Source organism: Rhincodon typus, chromosome 22, assembly GCF_021869965.1.
Source record: "Rhincodon typus isolate 14 chromosome 22, sRhiTyp1.1, whole genome shotgun sequence".
Lineage (NCBI taxonomy): Eukaryota > Metazoa > Chordata > Chondrichthyes > Orectolobiformes > Rhincodontidae > Rhincodon > Rhincodon typus.
The window spans coordinates 27,817,085-27,843,890 of record NC_063353.1 but is presented as its reverse complement, the minus strand read 5'-3'; the positions used below and the strand labels follow the sequence as shown (position 1 = coordinate 27,843,890).

General features: G+C 39.6%; 2 protein-coding genes across 15 annotated transcripts in view; one reads left to right on the top strand and one right to left on the bottom strand.

Moving 5' to 3' along the window:
• The window catches only part of LOC109913613 (guanine nucleotide-binding protein G(i) subunit alpha-1), a 1,176,207-nt gene that overhangs the window by 461,720 nt on the left and 687,681 nt on the right, over positions 1-26,806 (top strand). The window lies entirely within an intron of this gene.
• Positions 1-26,806, bottom strand: part of magi2a (membrane associated guanylate kinase, WW and PDZ domain containing 2a) — a 569,288-nt gene that overhangs the window by 161,169 nt on the left and 381,313 nt on the right. For all 14 annotated transcript variants that reach the window (XM_048610359.1, XM_048610360.1, XM_048610361.1 and 11 more), the window contains exon 4: positions 11,613-11,858. In XM_048610359.1, the coding sequence (XP_048466316.1) occupies positions 11,613-11,858 (246 nt within the window). The remainder of the gene's footprint in view (positions 1-11,612; positions 11,859-26,806) is intronic.

Below are 26,806 nucleotides of genomic sequence, written 5' to 3'. Positions count from 1 at the left end.
ACTTTTCTGAAGAAGGGTCTAGGCCCGAAACATCAGCTTTCCTGCTCCTCTGATGCTGCTTGGCCTGCTGTGTTCATCCAGCTCTACAACTTGTTATCTCGTCCATTCAGGACTACTGCTTAGATGACTCATTACCTGGCACAATACATGCTCCTTGCACACACTGTTCCTATATTTCCACCCTTCTCAGGTGATAACGTGCTAGACAAAATGCTGGCTGCACATTTTTCAGTTGAATCACCAGAGACCAGTGGTTGAAAATTCTCTCCAGGTTACTCTGAAAAATTAACATGAATGCACAAACCTGTGATATTCAGTGGCCTGAAGTGAGGTAATGTTTGTGTAACAGGAGACCAATTGGGGTCTGTTAGAATTAATTTTTAACCCTAACAATGTGGAGAAGAGAGCAGTAGAGGAGATTCTTGTGCTTTCTTTTTGCAGAACAGACTATGATTTGTTACCTCTATTTCAGATGAGAACGAGTAAAGCTCATTTAAGTGAATTAAGCATGTCAGAATGACAAGCAGCCATAAAACCCTCTCAAAATCCTGTGTTTCAAAGTGAAGTGTACTGACCACCTGAAAAGCAAGGAACCTTACATTATTCAACTTTTAAGTTTTGACGTAGAGTTCACTGTGTAATTTAGTTGCCCGTTTTCAACTCTAGATGCTTCACGAGGATTCAAAACTGGATACAGATTGCTGATAATGGTTCTGACAACATATTCAGTTTGGTATTCTAATCTGCTTTTTTATGAGTTATCAAAATAATTAAAAGGGAAGATTGATACATTGTAAATTATTAATTTAGAGAGATAAGTTCAAATATTTTGCATGATATTGAGAGGAATAAAACATTTAATTGTGGACAGTTGTATAAACCAATCAGCAGGTTAAAGATGGAGAAATATGAACACAAACTGGCTCAAAATTATTCAGGTTGTGTATTTGATGGGGATGAATAAGGACAAGCATTTTTCATTAAAATAAAACAATAAACATCAACCAGGGGCAATAGAGGGAATTAATAGATAATACATATAATTACCCCACATATATGGAATTGTTTTCCCTTTTATGTTTTCCTCTAGAGACAGGCATATTTGTTTAGGCCCTTTTGTATTTTAAGGAGGCATAGTGCAGATGAGATCAAACAATTTTGGTTGCTCCATTACAGGCACAATGATGCAGATAGAAACCGAGGTACTCTTGTTTTTTTTACATTTTCCTCTAACAAGTACTTTCACTGTAATGTTGGAACTGTAGTTAAATTTTCAGCCATTAATTACATCTATGCAATAAATTTTGACTTCCATCACTTAAATTCATTGTAACTATTATAGTTGAGCCTGTAACAGCTTCCAAATTTATAAAAGTACCTGCACAAAATCACTTAAGCAAAGACACTTTCAAACATCATTTCATGAGCTGGAATAGAGATGGCCATAAGATAGTTTCCTAAACTGTGCATGGTGGACCTCCATATTGAAAGTCATTCACTTCAAATCATCTTCACTTACTTTGACAGTATTTGAATGCATAAACTATGTTAATTCATAAACCAATATCTTCACATCTTCCGGGTTCAGGCATTTGACTCATGTTTTATATTTCGCAGACAAGCCCAATAAACAGTAGCTGCTTTTCAAAACCTGGTAATGTTGCCACTAAGCAAGACAACACTAATTCTATTCACATCTTTTGGGAACTAGGTAGATTGTCAAAACATTTTAAATTTTGTCATTTACTGCTGTCAGTAAAAGAAGCCTTTACATCATTTAGATGGGAGAGAAATGAACACTATTCTCAGACGGAAAATGGAAGGAAAACAGTCAAACACATTGCTTGCAAACAAGATACTGAAATATGGATAACTGCATATGCAACTGAGCACATGAAAATTTCCTGTATGATACTCGTTTGCAGCATATATCTCCATAATAAAGTTAAGATCTATCTTCATTCAAGATTTTAGTAAACTATTAATCATTTAATTGCAAGCTGATTGGAAACAATTACATCAGGTTTACATACACCAGATTACACAGAAAGTTAACAAATCAGTATATCATTTTTTAAGACAGGATAATGACCAAAACTGTACAAAATTATATTTCCACAACATTCAAAACTAAAAGGAGAAAACAATATAAAAATGTCAGTTTTTTCCTATGATTTTCAAATCTTGTTTCTTCTTTCTCCTGGTACTTACGGATAGTCAAAGGAAGATGAAAACAATGACGTATTTGTTTAATGTTCCAAAATGCTCAATTCCTCCCTCTGCCATCCTGAGGACTCACATCATTTAGTAATTTAGCTTTATGGAATTTTAGTTAAAAGAACTATTTACTTTCTTGTCTATTAGAATACAATTTACAATTTTGCACCAACAATGCTTTCCTGACACCGGTGTAACCACCAGCTTTTTGACAAATTTTCTCATAAAAGTGTTGCAAGTTACTCCATCAGAAGTTTTATTTTTAAAAATGCAGGTGTTGTTCAACTCCTACGCTAACGTGCTTTTTCAACTTCGATTTACAATACGGATGTTTTGATGGGAATCAACAATTACCCTAAAGGAAAAAGCTGAATGATCACTTATAGCACTTAAATATTCAAATAATACATTGTCTTTTTTGGATGTGAAGTAGCATCAATTCTAGCTTGCCAGATTTATTGTAGTAAAACATCTAAGCAGCTATGATACTGTGGCTTATCTCTGAGGTTATACGATATTTTTAAAGAAATCTGTTGATTCTTTTAGAGGAGGATATAAAAGATAAAAAAAAGTCAAAGCAAAATTGATGTAATTGGACAGTGTATACCACTATGTTGGTTCATTAAAACCATGTAGAACATATAATTAGGATGATCAATGGCTGGAGCTTAATTTTTATTAGAATTTTACGCAAGGATACCAGAAATATCAGGGTGACATTTTCACCACCAAAATGAGAGCTAATAGCATCCATTAGTTATCTGATCAGAAATAAATTACAAGGTTACAAAGCTGTGAAAGCAAAAGCTGTGAAGAAAGAACCGTTTTTTAATGCCCATGATTATGATGTGGATATGGAAATAAAATTCAAATACAGAAATTGCTGGAAAAACTCAGCAGGTCTGGCAGCATCTGTGGAGAGAAAGCAGAGTTAAAGTTTCAGATCCAGTGACCCTTCTTCTGAACAGAAGAAGAATGGATGGAAATAAGACTATTCAGTTTTTTTTCAACTTTAATTAACGATCTTATGATGCACGTCGCTGTCCATATTAATATGGAAGGTTCTGTGTACTATATACAGAGATATACAGAGGGAATGTTTACATCATCAATGAAACTCTTAAAATTGTTCTCAGAGTGGTGGGGTAGAGGGCAGGTAAACAGCTTTGAATCTGAAAAGGGGTAAGATTTAACACTGAGCTCTCCCTCATAGACTCAGTAACAATGGGTGGAATTCTCCTAGCCTCGCAACAATTTGGGCAATGGTGAGTCAGTTGGTGGTGAGGGGAGTTGGAAGGATGGGGCATTTGGTGACTAACCTGCTCTTCAGAGATGGTTTCCTAATGTCAAACAATTTAATAAGGATAAAAAACCGAGGAAGGGTCCCCAGACCCGAAACGTTAACTCTGATTTCTCTTCATAGATGCTGCAAGACCTGCTGAGCTTTTCCAGCAACTTCTGTTTTTGTTTCTAATTTAATGTGGATGTATGCCTCCAAGATTATCTGTTTTTAGATTTAACACTTTCAGAGAGAATTCCAATGGCCTCAGAACAGCAAGAGGTTATGTGCCTTTGCTAGGAGAAGGAGTACTTCCTGTTGGATGTACCCCTCGATTGATCTCTCGAGCACCTAGATCTTTCCAGCATCATTCCACCCTGATGTCCTCTAAATGGTCTCTCTGGGTCTTCCACCACAGACAGATCTCTTTCACTCACCTCACCCTTCTCTGGCTGTAGCCTAGTATTGCAGACCTTTCTGCTTGAAAGATCAGCCTCTCAATTTGGGAGGACATCTAGGAATGCAGTATCTCCAGGTGCTACAATTCTCTTTCTTTGCTGCCACATTGGCGTTGGTGCCTAAATTTCCAAATTTCTACAAATAGGATAATTGAGCCAAGGGGTAGAGATTAGTAAACCTGATCCTGCTCTACAACAAAAAATAAAGCAGGGATAAAAGAGAATTTCTGGGCCGCCAGACTATTAGAGTAGTCCATATTCGGTATGAATAAAATTAATAAACACCAAGAAAAATTAGCTAATCAGCATGAATCAACGTGAATTCTGAAATGCAGACTGAGCTCGACCAATCTCCAGCTCCTGTTGAAATAACAAAGAGTGATTAAAGGAATTGGCATTGGTAACTTAATGTTCATCTTCTAATAGCACTTGATAAGGTATGTGAAAAATGCTGCTTAAACTTAAATAAAGTGCTTAAAGGAGGCCTGAGAGTGTTGTGCATGGCACATTTGAAAACCTGATAGCCCTGTATTTCCATAAATAGAATATGTGAAATCAGTTGAAAAGGTGCAGCTAGGTGTCTAGAAAACAGCTAGTAGCAATGCTCACAATTACAAACTGATACTGAGGTAAACAGAGATTGTATCCACCTATTGGTGATGCGATAATGCGAAAACATAAATTTAAGATAAAGTATTAAAAGAAATAACAGAGCAGTTATAAAACATTCTATGTTACGTATGGCTAAAACGTAGCACTCTCTGCAATAAGATATTTTTGAAATTGACTCTTGAAAGAAAGTACTGTATCTATTAGTTGCTTACAAAATTAAAAGGAAGTGAGATCAATAAACATAGACTAGGTGAATCATAGGTAAACATGGACATGGAATTATATTTTCATGCTGTAATGTTCCCTAATTATACATGTCTAAAAGCGAATTTATAGAATCAATAAATTTAATGGCTGCTACAGTGGGCTTGTCCATGGCTGAAGAGTCAGTGGCAATCCAGCTATGGCCATATTCGGAGACCACAACCAGATCAGGCATGATCTTACTGAATGGGGGAGTAGACTTCAAGGGCTGAGGGGCCTAGTGCTGCTCCTAAGTACTATGTTCCTATTAGTGTTAATAATTTAGGATTGATGATATTGAAACATAACTGTTTCTCTCTCCATAGATACTGCCTGGTTTGTTTTGTTTTCCTACTATTTTCTAAGTATATATAGTATTAAAAATTGAGGGATTTAAAGATGTGTATGTTACATTTATTTTTAGATATCTGTTAGTAAATAAAATTACTTTTCATTAGTCTATATTCAGACAATTAACTACTTGATGAATTTATTGAGAATAACGTAGTGTAGTTAGTTTAATTTGCTGCCAATTTTTGGTCGAAGAGGGATATTACAACAGATGAAAATCAAATGCAAGATTTTTAAACATATTCAACAATATGCTGACTAATATGCACACCATTTGAAATCCCAATGTTACTAATGTCAGTAAAACTGGAGTTAAGTGAAGGGAGAAGCATTTTCAACAGTCAGAAATACTATTTATTTTCAAGTCACTTTTCACAGAAGATGATAACACTCATTCTTAAGATTGAAGAACTTGGAGCGCAGGTTCATAATTCCATCAAAGTGGAGTCACAGGTAGACAGGATAGTGAAGGCGGCGCTTGGTGTGCTTGTCTTTATCGGTCAGTGCATTGAGTATAGCAGTTGGGAGGTCATGTTGCGGCTATACAGGACATTAATTAGGCCACTTTTGGAATACTGTGTTCAATTCTGATCCCCCTGCTATAGGAAGGATGTTGTGAAACTTGAAAGGGTTCAGAAAAGATTTACAAGGATGTTGCCAACATTGGAGGTTTTAGTTTTAGGGACAGGCTGAAAAGGCTACGGTTATTTTCCCTGGAGAATTAGAGGCTGAAGGGTGACTTACAGAAGTTTATAAAAGCATGACAGGCCTGAATAGGGTGAAGAGCCAAGATCTTTTTCCCCCAGAGTAGGGGAGTTCAAAACTAGAGGGCATAGGTTTAAGGTGAGAGGGTAAAGATATAAAAGGGACCTAAGAGTCAAATTTTTCACACAGAGGGTGCTGTGTGTATGGAATGAGCTGCCAGAGGAAGTGGTGGAGGCTGGTACAATTACAATGTTTAAAAGGCATCTGGATGGGTATATAAATAGGAAGAATTGAGAGGGATGTGGGCCAAAAGCTGGCAAATGGGACTAAATTAATTTAGGATATCTGGTCAGCATGAATGAGTTGGACCAAAGGATCTGTTTCCATTCTGCACAGTTCTATGACTCTATGAATGTATCTGGCACACAAGTCAAGCAACTTGTACCTTTTTGGGATGCCAACCACAGAACTATTAAAATGTCTCAAATGATAATATAAAAATCTTTAATTACCTCTGTAGTGCTGGTACTGTTTCCTGAATTTATGCTATGCTTTTGATATTGTTATAGCCAGAAGTGAAAAATTACGAGGACAGCTAAGGTACTGGGTTGCATGTTACTGGAGCATGCCATTATTTCTACACATTAGAAGTTAATATCCATTAACTTAGTAGTTTCTGCTACTTCCTGTACAATTATTTTAACATGGAATGACATTGTCAGTGAATCTTTGTTCTAGTCGCATAAAATCTGTCTTTAGATAACTGAAAACATCAGCCTTGCACATCTGCACTAAGTCTTTGACGTTTGTTTCACAAGATATGGCATCCATTGAAAATGCCACTTCATTTGCAGCAAAATCTAGAAAGGCAAGTAGATTTGTTTTCCCTAACTAGAAGGGCCTGCATTATTTGACAGCTAGCTCATTTTATACTAGAAATCTTGGGTCATTAAATACATTGCATTGACAGTAAAATCATATAAAGAAATTATTGTAATATGTCATGAAGATCTTGCATTCTCTGAATTATTTAGTTTACTATTAACAAAGTGTTAAAAATACCAAGTTGTTTAGCCTTCTTGGTTCAGCTGCTACAATAATGTGGAAATATTTACTAAAATTGCTCACATATTGGAAGGGTAAATTTAAACCATTCGGATACTAAAATTTAAACTTGGCTTGTATTCCCTTGAGTTTGGAAGGTTGATGTTAGACCTAATCAAGATGTTTTAAATGATATTAGAATTCAACAGCAGAGGTACACAGAAGACATTCTCTCTGAAGGTGGAATCCAGCCAATGGGGAAGTATCTTGAAATTAGAGTCAGGTCATTCAGGAATAAAAGCAGGGAACATTTTTACACAGAAAAGGGTAGTGAACATATGGAGTCATATAGTCATACAGCACTGAAACAGACCCTTTGGTCCATCCAGTCAATGCTGACCATAAATTCAAACTAAACTAGTCCCAACTGCCTGCACTTGGCTCATATCCCATTTATTACGTACTTATCTAAATATCTTTACTGTACCCACATCCACTAATTCCTCTGGAAGTTCATTCCATACACAACCCACTCAAAAAATTGCCCCTTTTGTCTTTTTTAAATCTATCTCCTCTCACCTTAAAAATATGCCCCCTTGTCTTGAAATCCCCCACCCCAGCAAAAAGACACTTGTTATTCACCTTATTTTTACGCCTCATTATTTTATAAACATCTTTAAGGTCACCTCTCAACCTCCCCTGCTCCAGTGCAAAAAGTCCCTGACTATCCAGCTTCTCCTTATAACTTCAACCTTCCATTCCGAGCAACATCCTGGCAAATCTCTTCTGAACTCACACCAGCTTAATAATATCCTTCCCATAACAGAGAGACCAGAACTGAACACAGCCCTCCAGAAGAAGCCTCACCAATATCCTGCACAACCTCAACATAATGTCCCAACTCATATACTCAAAGTTCTGAGCAATGAAGGCAAGCATGCTAAACACTTTCTTAACTACACGATCTGAATGTGATGCAAACATCAAAGAATTATGTACAAAACAAAGTTGCTGGAAAAGCTCAGCAGGTCTGACAGCATCTGTGAAGGAGAAAACAGAGTAAACGTTTTAGGTCCGGTGACCCTTCCTCAGAATTATGTACCTGAACCTTTAGGTCTCTCTGTTCTACAACACTGCCCAAGGCCCTACTTTTAATTGTATAAGCCTTTTCTTTCTTTGTTTTACCAAAATGCAATACCTCGCATTTATTCAAAGTAGACTCCATCTGCCATTTTTCACCCATTGACCCAATTAAGATCACTTTGTAATCTTAGATAACCTTCCTCACTGCCCACTATACCACCAATCTTGGTGTGATCCTCAAACCTAATGACCATGCTTTCTATGTTTCCATGTAAATCATTTATATAAATGACAAACAAAAGTGGACCCAGCACGGATTCCTACAAAACACTGCTGGTCACAGGCCTCCAGTCTGAAAACCAACCCTCCACCATCACTCTATCTCCTGCCTTTTAGCCAACTTTGTATCCAATTGGCAAGCTCATCCTGAATCCCATGTGATCTAACTTTACTAATTAATCTACCATGTGGAACCTTGTCATAGGCTTCACTAAGCACCAAGTAAACATTGTGAAATTTTCTTCCCAAAAAGGTTGTGAATGCTGAGATTAACGTTTTTGTTGTGTAAAAAGTGTCCAGGGATTCAGGTTAAAATTGGATAAATGGAGTTGAACAACATCAACCATGATCTAACTGAACAGCAGAACAGGCTTAAGGAGCTGAATGACATAATCAGATTTTTACATCCTTAATTTTCCCCTATTTAGTTACTAATCTTCACTGTTTTTGTTTTAGCCCTCCTTTAAATTTTTACTTGAATTTTTTGGGGCGGCATGGTGGCTCAGTGGTTAGCACTGCTGCCTCACGGTGCCAGGGACCCAGGTGCAATTCCACTCTCGGGCAACTGTTTGTGTTTTTACATTCTCCCTGTGTCTGCGCGGGTTTCCTCGAAGTGCTCCGATTTCCTCCCACAGTCCAAAGATGTGCAGGCTAGGTAGATGAGCCATGGGAAATGCAGGATTACAGGGACAGGGTAGGGGGTGGGTCCGGGTGGGATGCTCTTCGGAGGGTTGGTCTAGTTTGATGGGCTGAATGACCTGCTTCCACACTGTGTGGATTTCTATAATTTGGCTTTTTCATCAATGAAATGTTTCAGAAGCCTATTATGAGTGCCAAGCTGCTAACTGACAAGGGTCCAAACTACCATCCAGAGCTTGCACTCATTAGAAGCTTTGTTGGATATAACAGATTCAAACTGTATCACCCTCCTGAAAGTAAACTGGAAGTTTGTAAGCCTCATGAACTGGACTGGTCCTGGCTAGCAATATTCTTTGCTTTTACCGAGATATCATGCTGTGGATCACCTGATCTTAAACTGATCAAATTACAATGAGCCATTTCTTTTTGCTATACTTATAACGTAATAAAGGCATTATGAGAAGAAATTGGCGTAAACACAGTGAAATTTTATTGCAGACCATTTGAGAACAATGTTACAATTATTCATAGCTATCCATTTTTACATGAATATTTTGTTTGAGCATTCAAATAATAACCCACTCCCCAGATCCTACGTAGCTTTGAATGATTGGTTTGAAGTTATATAAAAAAGCGTCAGATTGGGCATCCTCTAGTTTTTCTCCCCTCAAGATTTTCAAATCCATTGTTCTCTGTTCGGTGTTGTTGACTGTGACAGCTCAAATTGTTTGGAATTTGGGGTTTGATAACATATACAAAACTTTATGCATTATTGCACCAAGCTACGGCATGATTAGATTGCCACTCAAATTACATCATGTTCTTACAGTAGCAACCGCATCACAAAAAAAAACTCAACTTGTCTTGCGACTAACAACGCTGGACATTTCATTCTGAGCAAAACAATTCAGAAGTAGCTGCTGTTGCACCATTATCACTTCAGTGACCCTGCTGAGAAAGTACTTACTGAAGATTGTTTCAGCCATTGCATCAATTCAGCTTTACAATGGAGGATTGAAAAAAAGACAGAAAATTGGAAGGACGAGGCTCTCTTCCCGAAGGTTTCTGATATTTCTTTACTAAATACATCTAGGTGGATTCAGAAGAAATTCATTCCGACCATCTTTCAGGGTCCTTCATTACATATATTGAAAGAGTAAGTTATGCAGTATTAAATTATGATTCCAGGTAGAATAATTAAGTGGAGCACCAGTTAAAAAACACTATTTCGGTCAAGTAATTTAAAAAGTATTTCCCACTTGGGAACATTTTAATGGGAAATTTGTCAACAAACATGTCTGCAGGTAAACAGTAGAGGAAAATGTTAGCAATTGTGATTATACTGTGAATTTTTCTACACACAAATGATTCTGGCTTGAGGACCGACACACCAAGAAATTATTGAATGCGTTATCCGTCAAAAATGTCTATTTCTCTTGAGTTTTTACTGATTTGCGAAGAAATACCTTGTAAAACTGATACTCTTCCATAATGTCTAAAATTCTGCTGACTTCAGGACAGTGGTTATAATCCATACAAATTACAGTCTGTGCATTTATAGTGTTCTAGCCTTAAAATCATGAAATAAAAAGGCGTCAAAAAGTTAAGGTAAATATCCTGTCAACAGCAAATCCAAGTTTGTTCCTCAGTCTCAAACATTACTTGTTCTCAGAAATCAATCTGACAAAACAGTGAAAACAGAAATGGAAACTACTGAAAACTATGGAAGAGTGTTCATATTTTTGAGATAAACTTCCTCCTATTGAGAATCAAGGCAAACATAATTCTACCATTTCTAACTTTGAAATGAACCTTGTATTCGGTAACATGAAGTCAACTTGATTAAAATTAATTAAACTGTTTTTAACACATAGGTCTTCATCTAATAGGTCAGATTTTGTTGTGAAAATAAAGTTGAGACTAACGGCATATCTTTAATGCACAAATCAGTTAACAGTTTCTAGTGAATCTATTTTCATAACCAAAGGTGAAAAGCTGGAAGTGTTGTCTTAGACATGCGGTTATACTATAAGCTGTATAAAAATGGCATCTCACCATCTGGGTCCTATTTCAAATGCATTGAATGATCATAAGTTCCTGCACTGATAATGGACTCCTGGACTAAGCAAGTTTCAATATGTTAAGCCAAGTCATTCATATCTATGCACACTTTTAATGTCATGCTAAGTTGTAAACTAACTCATTGAAACCGCAAATAATGGAGTCTCAATCCTTCAAACCTTAGCTATTTATGGAGATTAAAAGTCTGAAAAATAAATTCATATTACTTTTTTCTATTTTATCTCTCCCTCTCAAGTCACTCCTTTTTCCTCTCTTTACTCCCCTTTCTGTAGTTAATTTGAGATGAATTCATGATTCAAACTTTCACTTCTTGATTCAGACTTTGTTGTCATTAATTGAAAACTGGATTTAATTGGTTAAGAGGACACACAAGTATTAGCTCTATTTACATAGGTCCCAGATTCCTTCAGAAGATACCACACCATTTGGATGCTCTGCTGACAACAGTGTGCCGTCGAACACCATTGGAAAGCCTATGACAAATGCAAGTTTCATGAACAGTATTCAAAGGAAACAATCTCCCATTATCTTGGAGTCCCCAGAAGTCTTAACATTTCCCCCACTTAAAAGAGGTGGATAACAAACACGTCCTTCCATTTTGCTTCCATTTTTACACTGACCTGGTGGTACTGCGACTCCATTTCCATTGATAACAGGTCTCTCCTCTTCTTCTTCTTCTTCTTCTTCTTCCTCCTCCTCCTCTTCTTCCGGGGGTGAAATTCCAGCTTTTTCCATGTTACTTACTGATTTATTTCTTTTCCTTTTTCCCTCAGCACTAGGTCTAGCACCAGGCAGAATTTGATCCGTTACATTTTGCAGAAGTGGCGTTGGTTCTGCTGGAGGTTTTGGAGTGCCATAGTAATTGTCTGCAAGACAATAGTAAGTTCCTTGTTAGTTAATTTAAAAGATGTATGTGGATATGTCATATATCTGTAACATCAAACCGTCAGAAATTAGAAATATTAGGGGAGCGAGATTACAACTATAATTTTCTTTCATAGTGACACTTTCATTAGACTAATGAAAATTAATTCAACACTGCACATTTCTCACAAGAAAAGGTTTGTTATTTTTCCACATCGGTCCTATTAAGAACAAATTACTCATAACAAAATCACAGATCTACTGTTATTCAAATTTTGAGATTAACAACATTGCCTAACTCCTCAGTGATTTTAGTATGTTAGCAGAAGGTTGAATGTTATGCTTGGTGTAAAAGTTGGAGAGGGTCTGTCAGCAATTGACCAGCTTGCCTTGGACCCATTTAATGGTCATTGGGATCTTATTTAGCTTGAGAGTTACATTAAACTTCAGGCTTCATTCTACTTATATACTGTATGACAGTTCCATTTAAAACAAAAAACCAAAAGAACTGCTGATGCTTGAAAGCAAAAACAAAACAAATTGCTGGAAAAACTCAGCAGGTCTGGCAGCATTTGTGGAGAGAAACTTTCTGTTAATTTTCTTTCTGTTAACTCTGGTTTCTCTCCACAGATGCTGCCAGACCTGCTGAGTTTTTTCAGCAACTTCCATTTACATCATAATGTTTCGCTTCCTTGCCGTTACAGAAATTTATATTCATAAATGGAATACTTTAGAGCAGAGTTTCATGAAAGGTCCAACTATCCACGAATCTGATTCTATACATGCTACAATTTTCACTTCTCCCAGTTTTGGTTAGAAAGGAAGGATTTGCTTTTAGGCACCACTTTTCAAGTCCACAAAATGATCTAAGGGTTGGCACATAACTAATTACATTTAAATCCTTATCACTGCTGTTATGTAGACAAACTTCACCAATTGGCACAGATAAATGACCTGAAAATTTATTTACTGTTGTTAGTTGTAGAATAAGTATCTGAGAAATAAGAAACAGGATTGGTGCTTCAGGATCTTTTATCCTGATTAGTAGATGGGGACCTGTCTTAACTCCCGATCCAGAAGTAAAGATAGCATTTCTGATACCCCTCACTTTAATTGTACTGTGTGGAATTATTGTGTGTTTCAATTTCATTTTTTAAAAAAATTTTCCTTATTTTTCTTCTGATACTTTCATTCAACACTTTGGACACCCATGATGGTGGCATATTTTAAATCAGAAGCTTGCCATTTAAGAAATTAAAATCACCCCACCACTTTTTACTACAGTTATGCATGCTAACACTTCTGGGTACAAAAGAAAACAGAATAAAGCAGGCCCCTATTTGGGCTTTTTTGATACAGTGGTAGTGTCCTTACCACTGGGCCAGGAGAATTGGGTACAAGTCCCACGTGCTCCAGAGGTGTGTGATAACATCTCTGGACAGGTTGATTAGAAAAATATGCTAAATAAAAATGTTACAAAAAAGCAGACCTCTAATGGACCCTCTTGTGGAAATGTCAACTCCTGGTCAGCCACTAATGGTCCCAATTAGCAGCTGTTCCTTCTCCCAGGCTAACATTTACCCATTCCTTTTTCTGCCCGACTGTTTCTTTCTCTCTCTCTCTGGACTCCATCTCCACCTATCATTTGCTCCTTCCCTCTCCCCTCACCCATTCTTTAGCATATATATCAACCTTTTTCTAAATACAATCAGTTCAAAACAAGGGTGACTGGATCCGAAACGTTAATTGTACTTTCTCTTCACAGATGTTGCAAGACCTCCTGAGTTTTTCCAGCAATTTCTGCTCTTGTTCCCCCCTTACTGGTGGTGGTGAATATTTAAAACAAAAAAACGTCATGGTGATTTAGTGTTGGAAAATACTTCTGGATATAAAAGTAACAAATCAGACACCCAGCACCGCAGGGAATAAAGCACTTTATTTCCTCCCCAACTCCATTTTGATTTAATCCCTTCTCTCTTTCCCTACCTCCCCTTCACTTCTGATGACTTGCATTGACATTTTCGGGCTTTGCATGTAAATATTGAATTGGCTGCATGGGTGTTTTTCCCATAGGTAGTTAGAACTTTAAAATAAAACTCAGAAGAAGAAAGTCACCGTGATTTTCTGGTGGAAAAGTCGCTCAATTGTGTGTGTTAGAGAGAAAAAAAACAGGCTCAGCATGCCCGGGTCTCTTTGAAGAGGGAGCACACAGACTCCATCAATACTCTTGATGCTTTTAGAGAGAGGTGGGCACCGCAGGGATACAGTGCTTTATTTCCTTCTCCAGCTCTATCTTGATTTAGCCCCTTCCCTCTCTGCCTACCTCCCTTTTACTTTTGATGGTTTGCATTGCTTATAAAGGGTTTCGCATGTAAATGTTTAATTGATTGCACAGGCGGTTACTGGTGGTGGTTAGTAGTTTAAAAAAAGAAAGAAAAAGCAAAAACGTTCACGGTGATGTTGGATTGGGAATGTCACTTAGTTTTGTGCGATAGCACGTCTGGATATGAACATACAAAAAAAATGCAGACCCAGCGCATCAACTTATAATTGGTTGTATGTGATTACTGGTAGTGGTTAATAGTTAAAAACAAAATCATGGTGATTTGGGGGTGAGAAAGTTGTTCAGTTGTGTGTGGTAACTTTTCTGCATATTGAAAAAGAAAAGGAAACAGATCCAGGGATGGCACCATTGATCACTAGAAAAAGAGCCTGTCCCATAAACAGACAAGTAGGGGGGTGCTCTTGTCGTGCAGTGTCCCTACCTCTGGTCCAGGAAACCTAGGTTCAATCCCACCTGCTCCAGAGGTGTTTAATAACACCTCTGGAACAGGCTGATCAGAAAATAAAATAAAGCAGACCCAGGGATAGTTTGGCAGAACTGTCTGTTCTGGGCTGCGTCTAGCCTTTGTATGCCATGAGTAGTGGCTGTTGAACAGAGAGGTGGGACTATGATATTATAGACTTCAAAACTTTAATACCTGTTCATGGATTGAATGAATCAACAAAGATAAACTGTTACACATGGAAAGAATCAGTAATAACTCTGCCTGAAAATAAACTATTAAAAGACAAGGACAAACTTATACAGGAATTGAAAGCAATTAACCACGTCTGGGTGTGGAGGCTACACAGACAAAACTGTTTTGACACCTGCTTGATAAACTGGATGCTTAATGCCACAAGGATAACAGATTGCCTTGCCGAAGAATTTAAGGAGTTAATCACAGGACAGCTGTGTCTTCAAACAATGTCAAATATAAGAAGAAACAAAGAAATTAACTTTTGATAAGGAAGCCAGCTGCAGACTTGCAGTAATCTGGACGAAAGGATTTTTAAAAAATCATCATTAATAGCACTTATAGACAAAAGGATGAAAATTTGTCTAGGAATCAAACACCAGAAATCCACCTCAGCGGAACTTCGAAGAACAACACTGCAGAAGGACTGAAACCTGGGAACTTCTAGAGACAGATCACTGTTGGTTGAAGCCCTGACCAGATTGCATTGGGGAGCTTGACCCCATATACACTCCACTGCGAAGGAAAACCAGAAGTGAGGTAATCCAGCTCAATGGACTCCAGAGTTTAGATAACAGGCGGGAAAACACAACGGCGCTTCATCGGAGGCTGCACTGATGATGTTACCCAGCAGGGTAATGAAACATCTGCAGAAAAACAACGAACCAACCACAACATCCACAACGCGAGCTACAAGTCGATTCTAAAACCTTAAATAACTGAGGCTTCCTGAATTATTACGCAATAAGGAACTGTAGTTTTCGGTACTGATCATCATAACCAAACAAGTCTCCATTTGTTTCCGTCTGTCTGATCTTAAGATTGTATCTCAAGTGTACTCAAATGTTGTGTCAATAAAGGAAAGAGGTTATCTAAGCAACAACCAGTATCAAGAATGCTATTGCATTCTACTGTCTACTGTTACTAAGGTGGTTTTGTTTCATCGACATCTTAATTGGATCTGACATTTTATAATAGTTGTTTTGATATCATAATGCAATAATGTCAAAGTTAAAATCAGCTTTTTAAAATCATTTGCAGTATGAGAGCATCATTGGCTAGGTCAGCAATTATTGCCCATTCCTATTTGCCCAAGGGCAGTTAAGAGTCAACATTGTTGTGGGTCTGGAGTCAATATGAAGGCCAGACCAGATAAAGTGGGCAGATTTCCTTCCCTCAAGAACATTAGATAACCCGATGGGATTGTACAACTATTGACACTTAAGAATTCTGGATTACTGTTTCAGTGGTGTTAACACTACACCACCACCTCCACCTTGGAATCAGTAACCTTTGTTTTTGAAGTATATAAAGTATATAAGAGATGAGACTTAATTTCTATGATAAGAGAGTCACAAGGTTCCCTGGTTTTGAACAATTAATAATACTTTATTATGCAAGTTAGAACAGTGGTACATGTACAACTTATTTCCAACATCTAAAATTAACATGGTAAATAGGAGTAATATATTGACATTAAACATCTGACAATGTACATAAAAGTAGCAAATTCAATCAAGACAAATCTCAGATTTCTCAGCAACTCCCTCAGATACCAACAATACAGTGAGTCATCAAATTTAATTAAATTTCAGAAGGGATTAGAATCTTTATGTTTTGCTAATTTAGCCTTAACAACTCCCAACCCCCCGCAACAGAAATTCCACACTGCTTCCATTCCAGTTGAACATGCTCCTTTCCTGAGTCCAATGCTCCCCTCGACTCTGAGAAACTACACTCCATACTTCATCACTGGAACAACTGCAACTTTTGCTAACAATTAGCTTCACCAAGTTAGGCCTAATCCTGGGTGGTTTGATTTTAATTTGGAAATTAAATTCAAATTTTAATTTTAATTCATTTTTTTCAAAATGTTGGAATAAGAGGCTGGTCTAATGGCATCCACATAATCACTGCCAATGGTTGTGAAAAACCCATCTGGTTCACTGTCTTTCAGGGAAGAAAATCTACCGTCCTTACCTGGCCTGAACTCTTCTTGACCTACAGCAATGTGACTGACAATTATTTGCCCAAAGGGCAGTTAGAGATGGGCAATAAATGCCATGCTAACCCATATCACCAATATCCCATGAACAAATAAATTTTGTTTTACAAAAGCAAATACTGCTTATGGAGTTTTCAACCCCACTCTCAGCTGTACTGACCTGTTAGTGTCACTTGGCTCCTTGTGAACCAACACAACTTCCAGGACTTTCCCTGCACCTTGACTACAACATTTAGCTGCCTAATAACTCCTAGAACTCGACATGATTTCTAACAGCTCAGAGATATCCAACAACTTCTCATTCATTTCCAACCAAACTTTGTTCCTTCTAGGTCTGACTATTATAATGCATTCATGTAGAGCTTCACACTTTATACCCTCTATAAATTTAATAGTTCTAAAGCTCTGTTGGCTGTGTCCTAATTCACAGCACATCCAGTTTGTTCATGACCCCCATGTTCCCTGACCTACACTCTCTCCCAGTTAAATAATGCCTTGATTTTACACTTGACATCCTTGCTATAAATTTCTCCATGTTTTGTCTCTCTAGCTTCTGTAATCTATTGCAGTTCTACAACTCTACAACATACCTGCAATTCTCTAATTCTACTTTCTCAAGCAATCCCAATTTTAACCTCTCCACTATTTGTGGCCATGCCATTAGTAACCAACAATTTAAGCTTTTGAATTTTTGTGGCACAAGTTCAATGACCTCGCATGTGTAGTTAAGGTCACTGAATACATCTTCAAATGCCACTTTTTATGCACTGCACTACCAATTTCACACACTGCTCATCAGTCACATAGCTCATCAGGCATTCAACAGCAAACTTGAGCAATCAGGAACTGTGCTTTAAAAAAAACCCTTCTCCATTTCACCTGTGCTTAGTAAAACTGCAAGCCTCACACCCACATCTTGCAGATGTACATTGTTGCGGCTTCTCAGTCGTGGCAGACATGATTCAAACACCTTGTCAAGCAATCACTGACAGCATTCTCTCTCTCAAAGGACACGGTCACACCAACAGGAAGCAACAGCGCAGAATCTGTGGATGAAGGCATGCCTGTTACTTCTAAGCTTCTTGGAGGAGACAGTATGGAGAATTCTTGATCCAGCAGTGGCTGGAGGAATTGCAAAGGCATCCAGGTTGATGATTATGTTGCTGCCTTTTGCACCTTTTCCAATGCCACTTCAGTATCAGCTTGCCATGTGGTGTGAAGTGCAAGTTTTAAATGGTGATATGTGGCAGTTGACTGGTTTCCACAGCCTTGGGTTTCCTCAAGGCGGTCAAAGAATATAACTTCTGTTTCTCTGCTTTCATAGTAGTTATTACTCAGCAAATACATGACTTCCATACAAAATTGCTGCTCTTCTGTAAGACAGTGTTTGCACTGAAGGCAGGCCATAAACTGCCCATCAGGACAATTATCCTGAAGAAAACAGCCATCACTGGCACGTGCTGGGTGACATCCCTCACATGTAATGGAAAACACACACACAAAGGCCACCAACACAAGATGAGAGCAATGAGCTGGATTGGGAAAGGATATTGATATCAGCATAATTCATGGAATAAGTAATAGATACTGTATTGCCTTTCTTGTTGACACAACGTTAGAATTACCTTACTGTGACCACATGCATCTCCAGCCATCAGCACTGTCACATACTCAAGTGTAATTCTTACCTTACAGAACCATAAGCATGAAAATGCTGAATGTCTGCTAGAAATTTTGTAACACTAGACCAGCTGGCAAACCTTGGTGATGTGGAGAAACCACAACTTGCATTGAGACACCGGCTACACACACTCTTCCATAGGGACCACCTGGATAAGTCATGGCCACTGCAGTGGCTGAAAGCAGCCTTTACCCATGGAGCTTTTCAAATTGGTAACTATGAGTGCATTTATCAGTAGGTAGGCATACAAAAACATGCATGTATATTGTATGGAGAATATTCCTGAGGAAGACCTATAGCTTGGACAAACTCAGTTCTGCATCTCAGAGTCAGGTAAGCTAAAACGCACCAAATGTAGGGCAAGGCAACTGACACACTTACAACAGCCTGCGGAAAGAACCTATCCAAAATTACGATAAGGTGCCCATAAAATGAAAACTTGCATTTTATAGATACCTAGTCTCAGCATTCTACACACTTTTCCATAATTGTCTTAGTCAGCATAGAATGCAGCCAGCCAGTGAGGTTACACTACAATCCGCCAAAAACATTTTGATTTTCTGACATACAAAGATGAACTATAATCTCTCATCAATTGACCAAGTAATAACATGTGCAACCTTTATAGGATTTTTAAATAGCACCACAAAGAAAAAAAAATGCACGCGTGATAAATGAATCAAAGCTCAACAGCAGTATCAACAGCTGCTGCACAAATCCAAGAAGGCCACCCACCATGCAGCACATCAATTTTGGTCATGTAACTGGAGGGCATGCAGCTATTTCCTAACTGATGGAAATACATGCTCAAATAATTTTTAACGTTCTCATCGATTTCTAATCTGCATCGTTTTTTGGGGTTATCATTATTTTTCCAGTATGTTGCATTCATAGTTTGTATACCTATTGCTCGTAGACTATGTTGTAGCTTTTGTGCCATTTGGGTTTTTTTAATACTGAACTGAAAAGATTAATATATTCAGATCTTACTTGCCATTCCCTTGCTATGCCTTTTCTTTCTGCCTTTTTCAATGTCTGCTTTGCGAATTGTATTCAATCTTCATTGATGCCTTTAAAAGGTTTAATAATTTCTTTTACTGAATTCTTGAGAGCTTTGTCTTGTTAGTTTTTTTTTAGCGCTTTCCATATCTTAATTGAAAGCTTCTAGATATATTTGAGAGCTTTGATGCCAATGAGTTTATTTGTTTCCTAAGTTAGCTACCTTTTTCTTTACATACAAGTGTCTTCATTTGTTCCAAACTAGAATATTTGACAATAAAAACCCGGAAGAACTGCAGATGCTGTAAATCAGGAACAAAAACGAAGTTGCTGGAAAAGCTCAGCAGATCTGGCAGCATCTGTGAAGGAAAAAACAGAATTGACGTTTCAGGTCCGGTGACCGGTCCTCAGACGTGTCTGTGTGTGTGTCTGTGTGTCTGTGTGTGTGTGTCAATGTCAACATTTTCAGATAGGGCATGTCCTCACCTCCACGTTCAATAGAACATCCTCGACCATTTCTGCCAGTTCCATCATAACGCCACCATGAAAACATACATACAAATTAGGAGTAGAAATAGGCCATTCAGCCTACTGACTCTGCTTCAATATCTAATAAAACCTTGGTGATCTGAGCATAACCTCACTCCACAATCATTGGTACCTAAGAACTAAGAGCAGGAATAGGTAATTCAGCCCCTCAAGCCTGCGCTGCCATTTAATAAGATCATAATCCTTCAAACCATTATTAATTACGCCCTTCTTAAATTTACTCAATGTCCTGGCATTCACCACACTCTCGGGTAGTGAATTCCACAGATACATGAACCTTTGAGACAAGTAATTTTGCTTCATCTTTTATTTTAAATCTACTACCCCTTATCCTTAAACTAGGATCTCTCATTCTAGATTGCCCCACATGAGGAAACATCCTTTCTATGTCTACTGTGTCATTTCCCTCAATTAGATTTCCTCTAAATTCTAGAGAGTATAGTCCTAAACTGCTAAATCTCTCTTAATAAGACAAATACTTCATCTCTGGAATCAATCGAGTGAGTCTTCTCTTAATTGCCTCCAATGCAACTACATCCCTCCTCAAATAAGGGGACCATAGTTGTATACAATACATTGGGTGCAGTCTCGTTAATGCCCTCGACAGCTGCAGCAACAGTTCTCTAATTTTATACTTTATTCCTTTAGCGATAAATTCCAAAATTTAATTTGCCTTCCTTATTACCTGCTTTACCTGCACACTTGTTCTTTTCAATTCCTCTGCAATAAAGCACTCTGAAGATTCTGCTCATTTAGATAATAAGTTTCCTTTCTATTCTTTCAACCAAAATGGATAACCTCACACTTATCCATGTTCAATTTTATCCGCCAAACTTTGGCCCATTCATGTAACCTATCCATATCTATTCGTAAATATTCTGTTTCTTCATTGTAACTTACTTTGCCACCTTTTTAGTGCCATCTGCAAATCTGGCTATCATACTTTGTATCACCGCATCTAAGTCATTAATATAGACTGTAAATAGTTGGGGCCTGAGAACTGTGCCCTGTGGCTCCCCACTAGTTACATCTTGGCAAACAGAAAATATCCAATTTACCCCAATTGTCTGCTTTTTGTTGATTAGCCAATCCTTTATTCAATCTAATAAATTACCTCTTACCCAGTGTGATCTTACCTTGTGTATTAACCTTTTGTGCAGCACCTCTAACCATCAAATATATCTTCCATTGCCTTTCTGATACAGCATTCCAAAGGGATTGTTACATCTGTGATATCTTAATCCATTTCTCAATCATCCTAGTTACCCTCTCCCTTCCCTACTCACCTTTCCTGGAAATGCAGGAGATGTAACACCTGTTCTTTCACCATCTTCCTATACATTGTCCAAGGTCCTCAACACTTGTTCCAATTGAAACCACAACTTACTTATAATTCTTTCAATTTAGTATATTGTATGACCTGCTCAAGATACTATCTATTCTACACTGAGCACAGGAAAGGCAAATTGGGTAGCAGTTTGCTGAATATGTCTGTCCAATCCCTAAACATGATCCTTAACTTCTGACTGTTTATCATTTTAGTTCTCTTCTTTGTTCCCATGCTGACCTTTCTATCAGATCATCAGCTGTTTAAAGAAAGAATCCATTTTTATTTCATGAATCAGCAGATAACTGACAAAGAACAATAGACAATCAAGCCTCTTCTTGCCTCAGGCAATGAGGGTTAACACGAATGAAATAGTCTATTATTCCCAATGATGATCATAATCTTTCAGATTTTAGGAGATTAAATTGCAGTTTGAGACAATTTTGGGCTTGGATTTGTGTCATGCTGGCAGCAGCAATGTGGAATCATTACACAGTCACTGGCCAGTGTCAGTGCATGGGTGCAGAACGTGATTTTGCTGAGGGTAACTTGGTGAGGAGCTTCAGCTGCTGGTCACTGATTCTGGACTCATTAGATATTTCAGGGGTGCACATGATTTTCAGCAGCAACAGTCGGCCAAAAAACAATACCAAAGCAACTTCTAAAGTTTTGTCCATTTTATGCAGTCATATCAACAAAGTCAAAGAGGTAGCCATGACATTCCAGTTGGCAGACCTCCAGAAAGACAGTGCACGTTGTAAGTTTGACACACCACTTGGACACCATTAAAAGGCAGAAGCCTTTGATGCCATCGAAGTGACAGTTTAACTCAGTCAGCTGGACAGCTGGATTGTGATGCAGAGTGATACCAACAGTATGGGTTCAATTCCTGCACTGGCTGAGACTACCACAAAGGCTCTCCTTCTTAAGCTCTCTCCTCACCTAAGGTGTGGTGGCCTTCAGATTAAAAGATTACAAGTCATCTCTTTATAATGAGAGAGTAGCCCTGTTGTCTGGTATGGTGACTTGACTGTTACCTTACCATAAAACAAATGGTCAACATATGCTATATCCAGAATTGACACTGGTGCCTTTGCAAATGTCATCTCTTTATGCATCTTAGATGAAACGTACTTGAGAAACTGGCACAATATGGTGCAGCCCACACAAGATAAGCTGTTTGCTACGCCTCCAATGTCGCATGCATTGGCATTATCCATCTTAAATATGAACACGGGTCCTTGGGATGGACACCTGAACGTTTTTATATCATTGAAACAAATGTATCTGCTACTATCAAACTGCCAGCACGCATATATTTACATATTATTAGATCCAGAAAATGATACATTCCTGATCTGTAACGTCAAAGATTCCACGCTGCTACATCAGTTTCAAACATTTTGGCCCAGCATTGGAGATCCAGCAAGCCAATTCAGATGACGATCAGCCACATCAGCTTAAAAATGTCACGATCAACAAGTGGCCTGAATATAACCCCTAGGTTGCTGAGCTAGTAGGGTCATTTTGGTCATTTAGAGATGAACTGGGCCTCTCTAAGAATGTAGATAACACAGTGTGGAGCTGGAGGAACACAGCAGGCCAGGCAGCATCAGAGGAGCAGGAAAGCCGATGTTTTGGGTCGGGACCCTTCTTCAGAAATAGGGGAGGGGAAGGGGGCTCCGAAATAAATAGAGAGAGGTGGGCAGTGATAGCAGGTAGATAGTGGAGCGGATAGGTGGGAGAGAAGACGGACAGGTCAATGAGGCGGGGATAGAGGGGGTTGCTGGTCTTGGGATGCAGTTGGGGGTGGGGAGATCGTGAAGCTTATGAAGTCCACATTGAGACCATTGGGTTGTAGGCTTCCAACGCAGAACATGAGGTGCTGTTCCTCCAGATTCCGGGTGGCATCGTTGAGACACTGGAGGAGGCCCAGGATGGACATGTCATCCAAGGAGTGGGAGGGGTAGTTGAAGTGGTTCGCGACTGGGAGGTGTTGTCATTTGTCGCAAACCGAGCGTAGGTGTTCCACAAAGCGGTCACCAAGCCTCCGCTCGATTTCCCCGATGTAGAGGAAGCCACATCGGGAACAGTGGATACAATAGACCACATTAGGGGGTGTGCAGGTGAACATCTGTTTAATGTGGAAGGTTTTATTGGGGCCTGGTATGGAGGTGAGGGGGGAGGTGTAGCGGCAGGTGTAGCACCTCCTGCCGTTGTAGGGAAAGGTGCCGGGGGTGGTGGGGCTAGTGGAGAGTGGAGCGGATGAGGGAGTCACAGAGAGAGCGGTCCCTCCGGAAGGTAGATAAGGGTGGGGAGGGAAATATATCCTTGGTAGTGGGGTCAGATTGCAGGTGGCGGAGAATGATGCGTTGAATCCGGAGGTTGATGGGGTGATACGTGAGGACAAGTGGAATTCTGTCTTTGTTTTTATTGTGGAGAGGGGGTGTGAGGGCTGAGGTGTGGGAAATGCAAATGATGCCGTCAAGGGCGTTTTCGACCACTGAGGTTGGGGTGGGGGGGGGAATGTTGCGGTCCTTGAAATATGAGGACGTCTGGGATGTTCGGGAGTGGAACACCTCATCTTGGGAGCAGATGCAGCCGACGCGGAGGAATTGGGAGTAGGGGATCGCATTCTTGCGGGAAGGTGGGTGAGAGGAGGTGTAGTCTAGGTAGCTGCGGGAGTCGGTGGGCTTGAAATAGATATCAGTTTCGAGGCGGTCACCAGAGATGGAGACAGACAGGTCCAGGAAGGAGAGAGAGGTATCGGAGATGGTTCAGGTGAACTAGAGGTTGGGGTGGAAGGTGTTAGTAAAGTGGATGAACTGTTCGAGCTCCTCATGGGAGCACGAGGCGGCGACGATACAGTCATCGAGGTAGCGGAGGAGGAGGTGGGGTTTAGGGCCAGTGTAGCTGCACAAGAAAAACAAAGACAGAATTCCTCTTGCCCTCACGTATCATCCCATTAATCTCCAGATTCAACGCATCATTCTCCGCCACTTCCGCCACCTGCAATCTGATCCCACTACGAAGGATATATTTCCCTCCCCACCCTTATCTGCTTTCCGGAGGGACCGCTCTCTCCGCAACTCCCTCGTCCGCTCCACTCCCCACTAGCCTCACCACTTTTCCTGCATCGGCAGTAGGTGCTACACCTGCCCCTACACCTCACCCCTCACCTCCATCCCAGGCCCCAAAAAAACCTTCCACATCAAACAGATGTTCACCTTCACATCCGCTAATGTAGTATATTGTATCCACTGTTCCTGATGTGGCCTCCTCTACATTGGTGAGACCAAGCGGAGGCTCGGAGACCGCTTTGTAGAGCACCTACACTCAGTTTGCGACAAACGACAACACCTCCCAGTCGCGAACCACTTCAACTCCCCCTCCCAGGACGACATGTCCATCCTGGGCCTCCTCCAATGTCACAATGATGCCACCCGGAAACTGGAGGAACAGCACCTCATATTCCGCCTTGGAAGCCTACAACCCAATGGTCTCAATGTGGACTTTACTAACTTCAAAATCTCCCCACCCCCGACCTCATCCCAACAGCAGCACCCCCCCCATTCCTGTCTCCTTGACCTGTTCGTCTTCTCTCCCACCTACCCACTCCACTATCTACCTGCTATCACCGCACCCCCCTCTCTATATATTTCAGAGCCCCCTTCCCCTCCCCCATTTCTGAAGAAGGGTCCCTACCCAAAACATCAGCTTTCCTGCTCTTCTGATGCTGCCTGGCCTGCTGTGTTCTTCCAGCTCCACGCTGTGTTATCTCAGACTCCAGCATAGGCAGTTCTTACTATCTCTCTCTAAGAATATAGTTGTCAAAGGCAAGAAAGTCATAATTCTGCAAACTCTACATCAAGACACGCTAGACCATAAATATATTGGTCACATGGAGCACAGAAAGAAAAACCAAGAGATTGGCTTAAGAATCAATATATTGGCGAGGCATTAATAAGTACATTGATCTAATCATATATCAATTAAGTCATGTGAAACATGTCAACTCCATCAACCGCAATAATCATGATAACCTCTCCTTCGACGAGATTCCTTCTAAGCCATGGTGCGAAGTTGCACCTGATATTTTCTAAACTCAAGGTCACATTCTGGTGACTGAGAGTTTCATCAAGCACTCTTTTATATGACAGGTCAAAGGTACCACTAATGTAATGATGTTGGGTTACTGACTGCCATATTCAGTATGTTCCAGAGACTTGATGGGGCTCGTAGAGCAGTGGTAATGCCCATATCTTTGGAGTAGAAAGTCTGTGATCAGCCCCACCTGCCCAGATCGGTGTCGTAATCAGTCTGTGAACAGGTTGATTTAGAAATATCTATTTCTCTCTACCATGCTTGGTAGAAAGTGCCACAAAAATCTTGCCTCCCACATCCTCACCAACCAACCACATGTGCAGAAAACATTTCTGGAAAGAAGGGAGAAAAGATGGCAAAAGCATGATCAACAGACAGTTATCCCAAGGTGAATCAGGACAAAGCATTTGCGTTTGGTCTAGTAGTATTGTCAGTAGACTATTAATTGAAAGACCCAGGTAATGTTGTGGGGACCCAAGTTTGAACACTGTTACTCCAGATGGTGGAATTCAATAAAAATAAAATTCTGAAATTAAGAGTCCAATAATGACTTTTGCCTGGAAAACCCACTAATGTCCTTTAGTAACTGCCATTTTTACCTGGTCTGGTTTACATATGACTCCAGACTCTCAGCAATGTGGTTGACTCTTAAATACCTCTGGGCAATTCAGGATAGGCAATAAATGCTGACCTAGCCTGTGGCGCCCATCTCCTATGAATGAATACTTTTAAAAAAAGATTGGTTTAGGAGATGCATTTTTGGCCCTGTTATTCATTAAAGTCCTAAATGCCTGCTGCCCTTGGAATAGCTTTATTACATTGCACTTCCTGGAAATTTTGATGCAAAAGAAATTTGAATTTTAGGTCGCAGAAAAGTGTAACTAAAGATGCCTCAGAAGAACATTACTATGAAAAAGAGATGTTTAATACCAGAATTAGCTCAAAAACAAAGTATTAATTAACATCCAAGACATCTGTGAAAAAGGAGATAACAAGGTGTAGAGCTGGATCTACAGCAGGCCAGGAGCAGGAAGGCTGATGTTTCGGGCCGAGGCCCTTCTTCAGAAATGGGGGAGGGGAAGGGGGATCTGAAATAAATAGGGAGAGAGGGGGAGGCAGATAGAAGATGGATAGAGGAGAAGATAGGTGGAGAGGAAACAGACAGGTCAAAGAGGCGGGGGTGGAGCCAGTAGAGGTGAGTGTAGGTGGGGAGGTAGAGAGGGGATAGGTCAGTCCAGGGAGGACGGACAGGTCAAGGGGGGGGG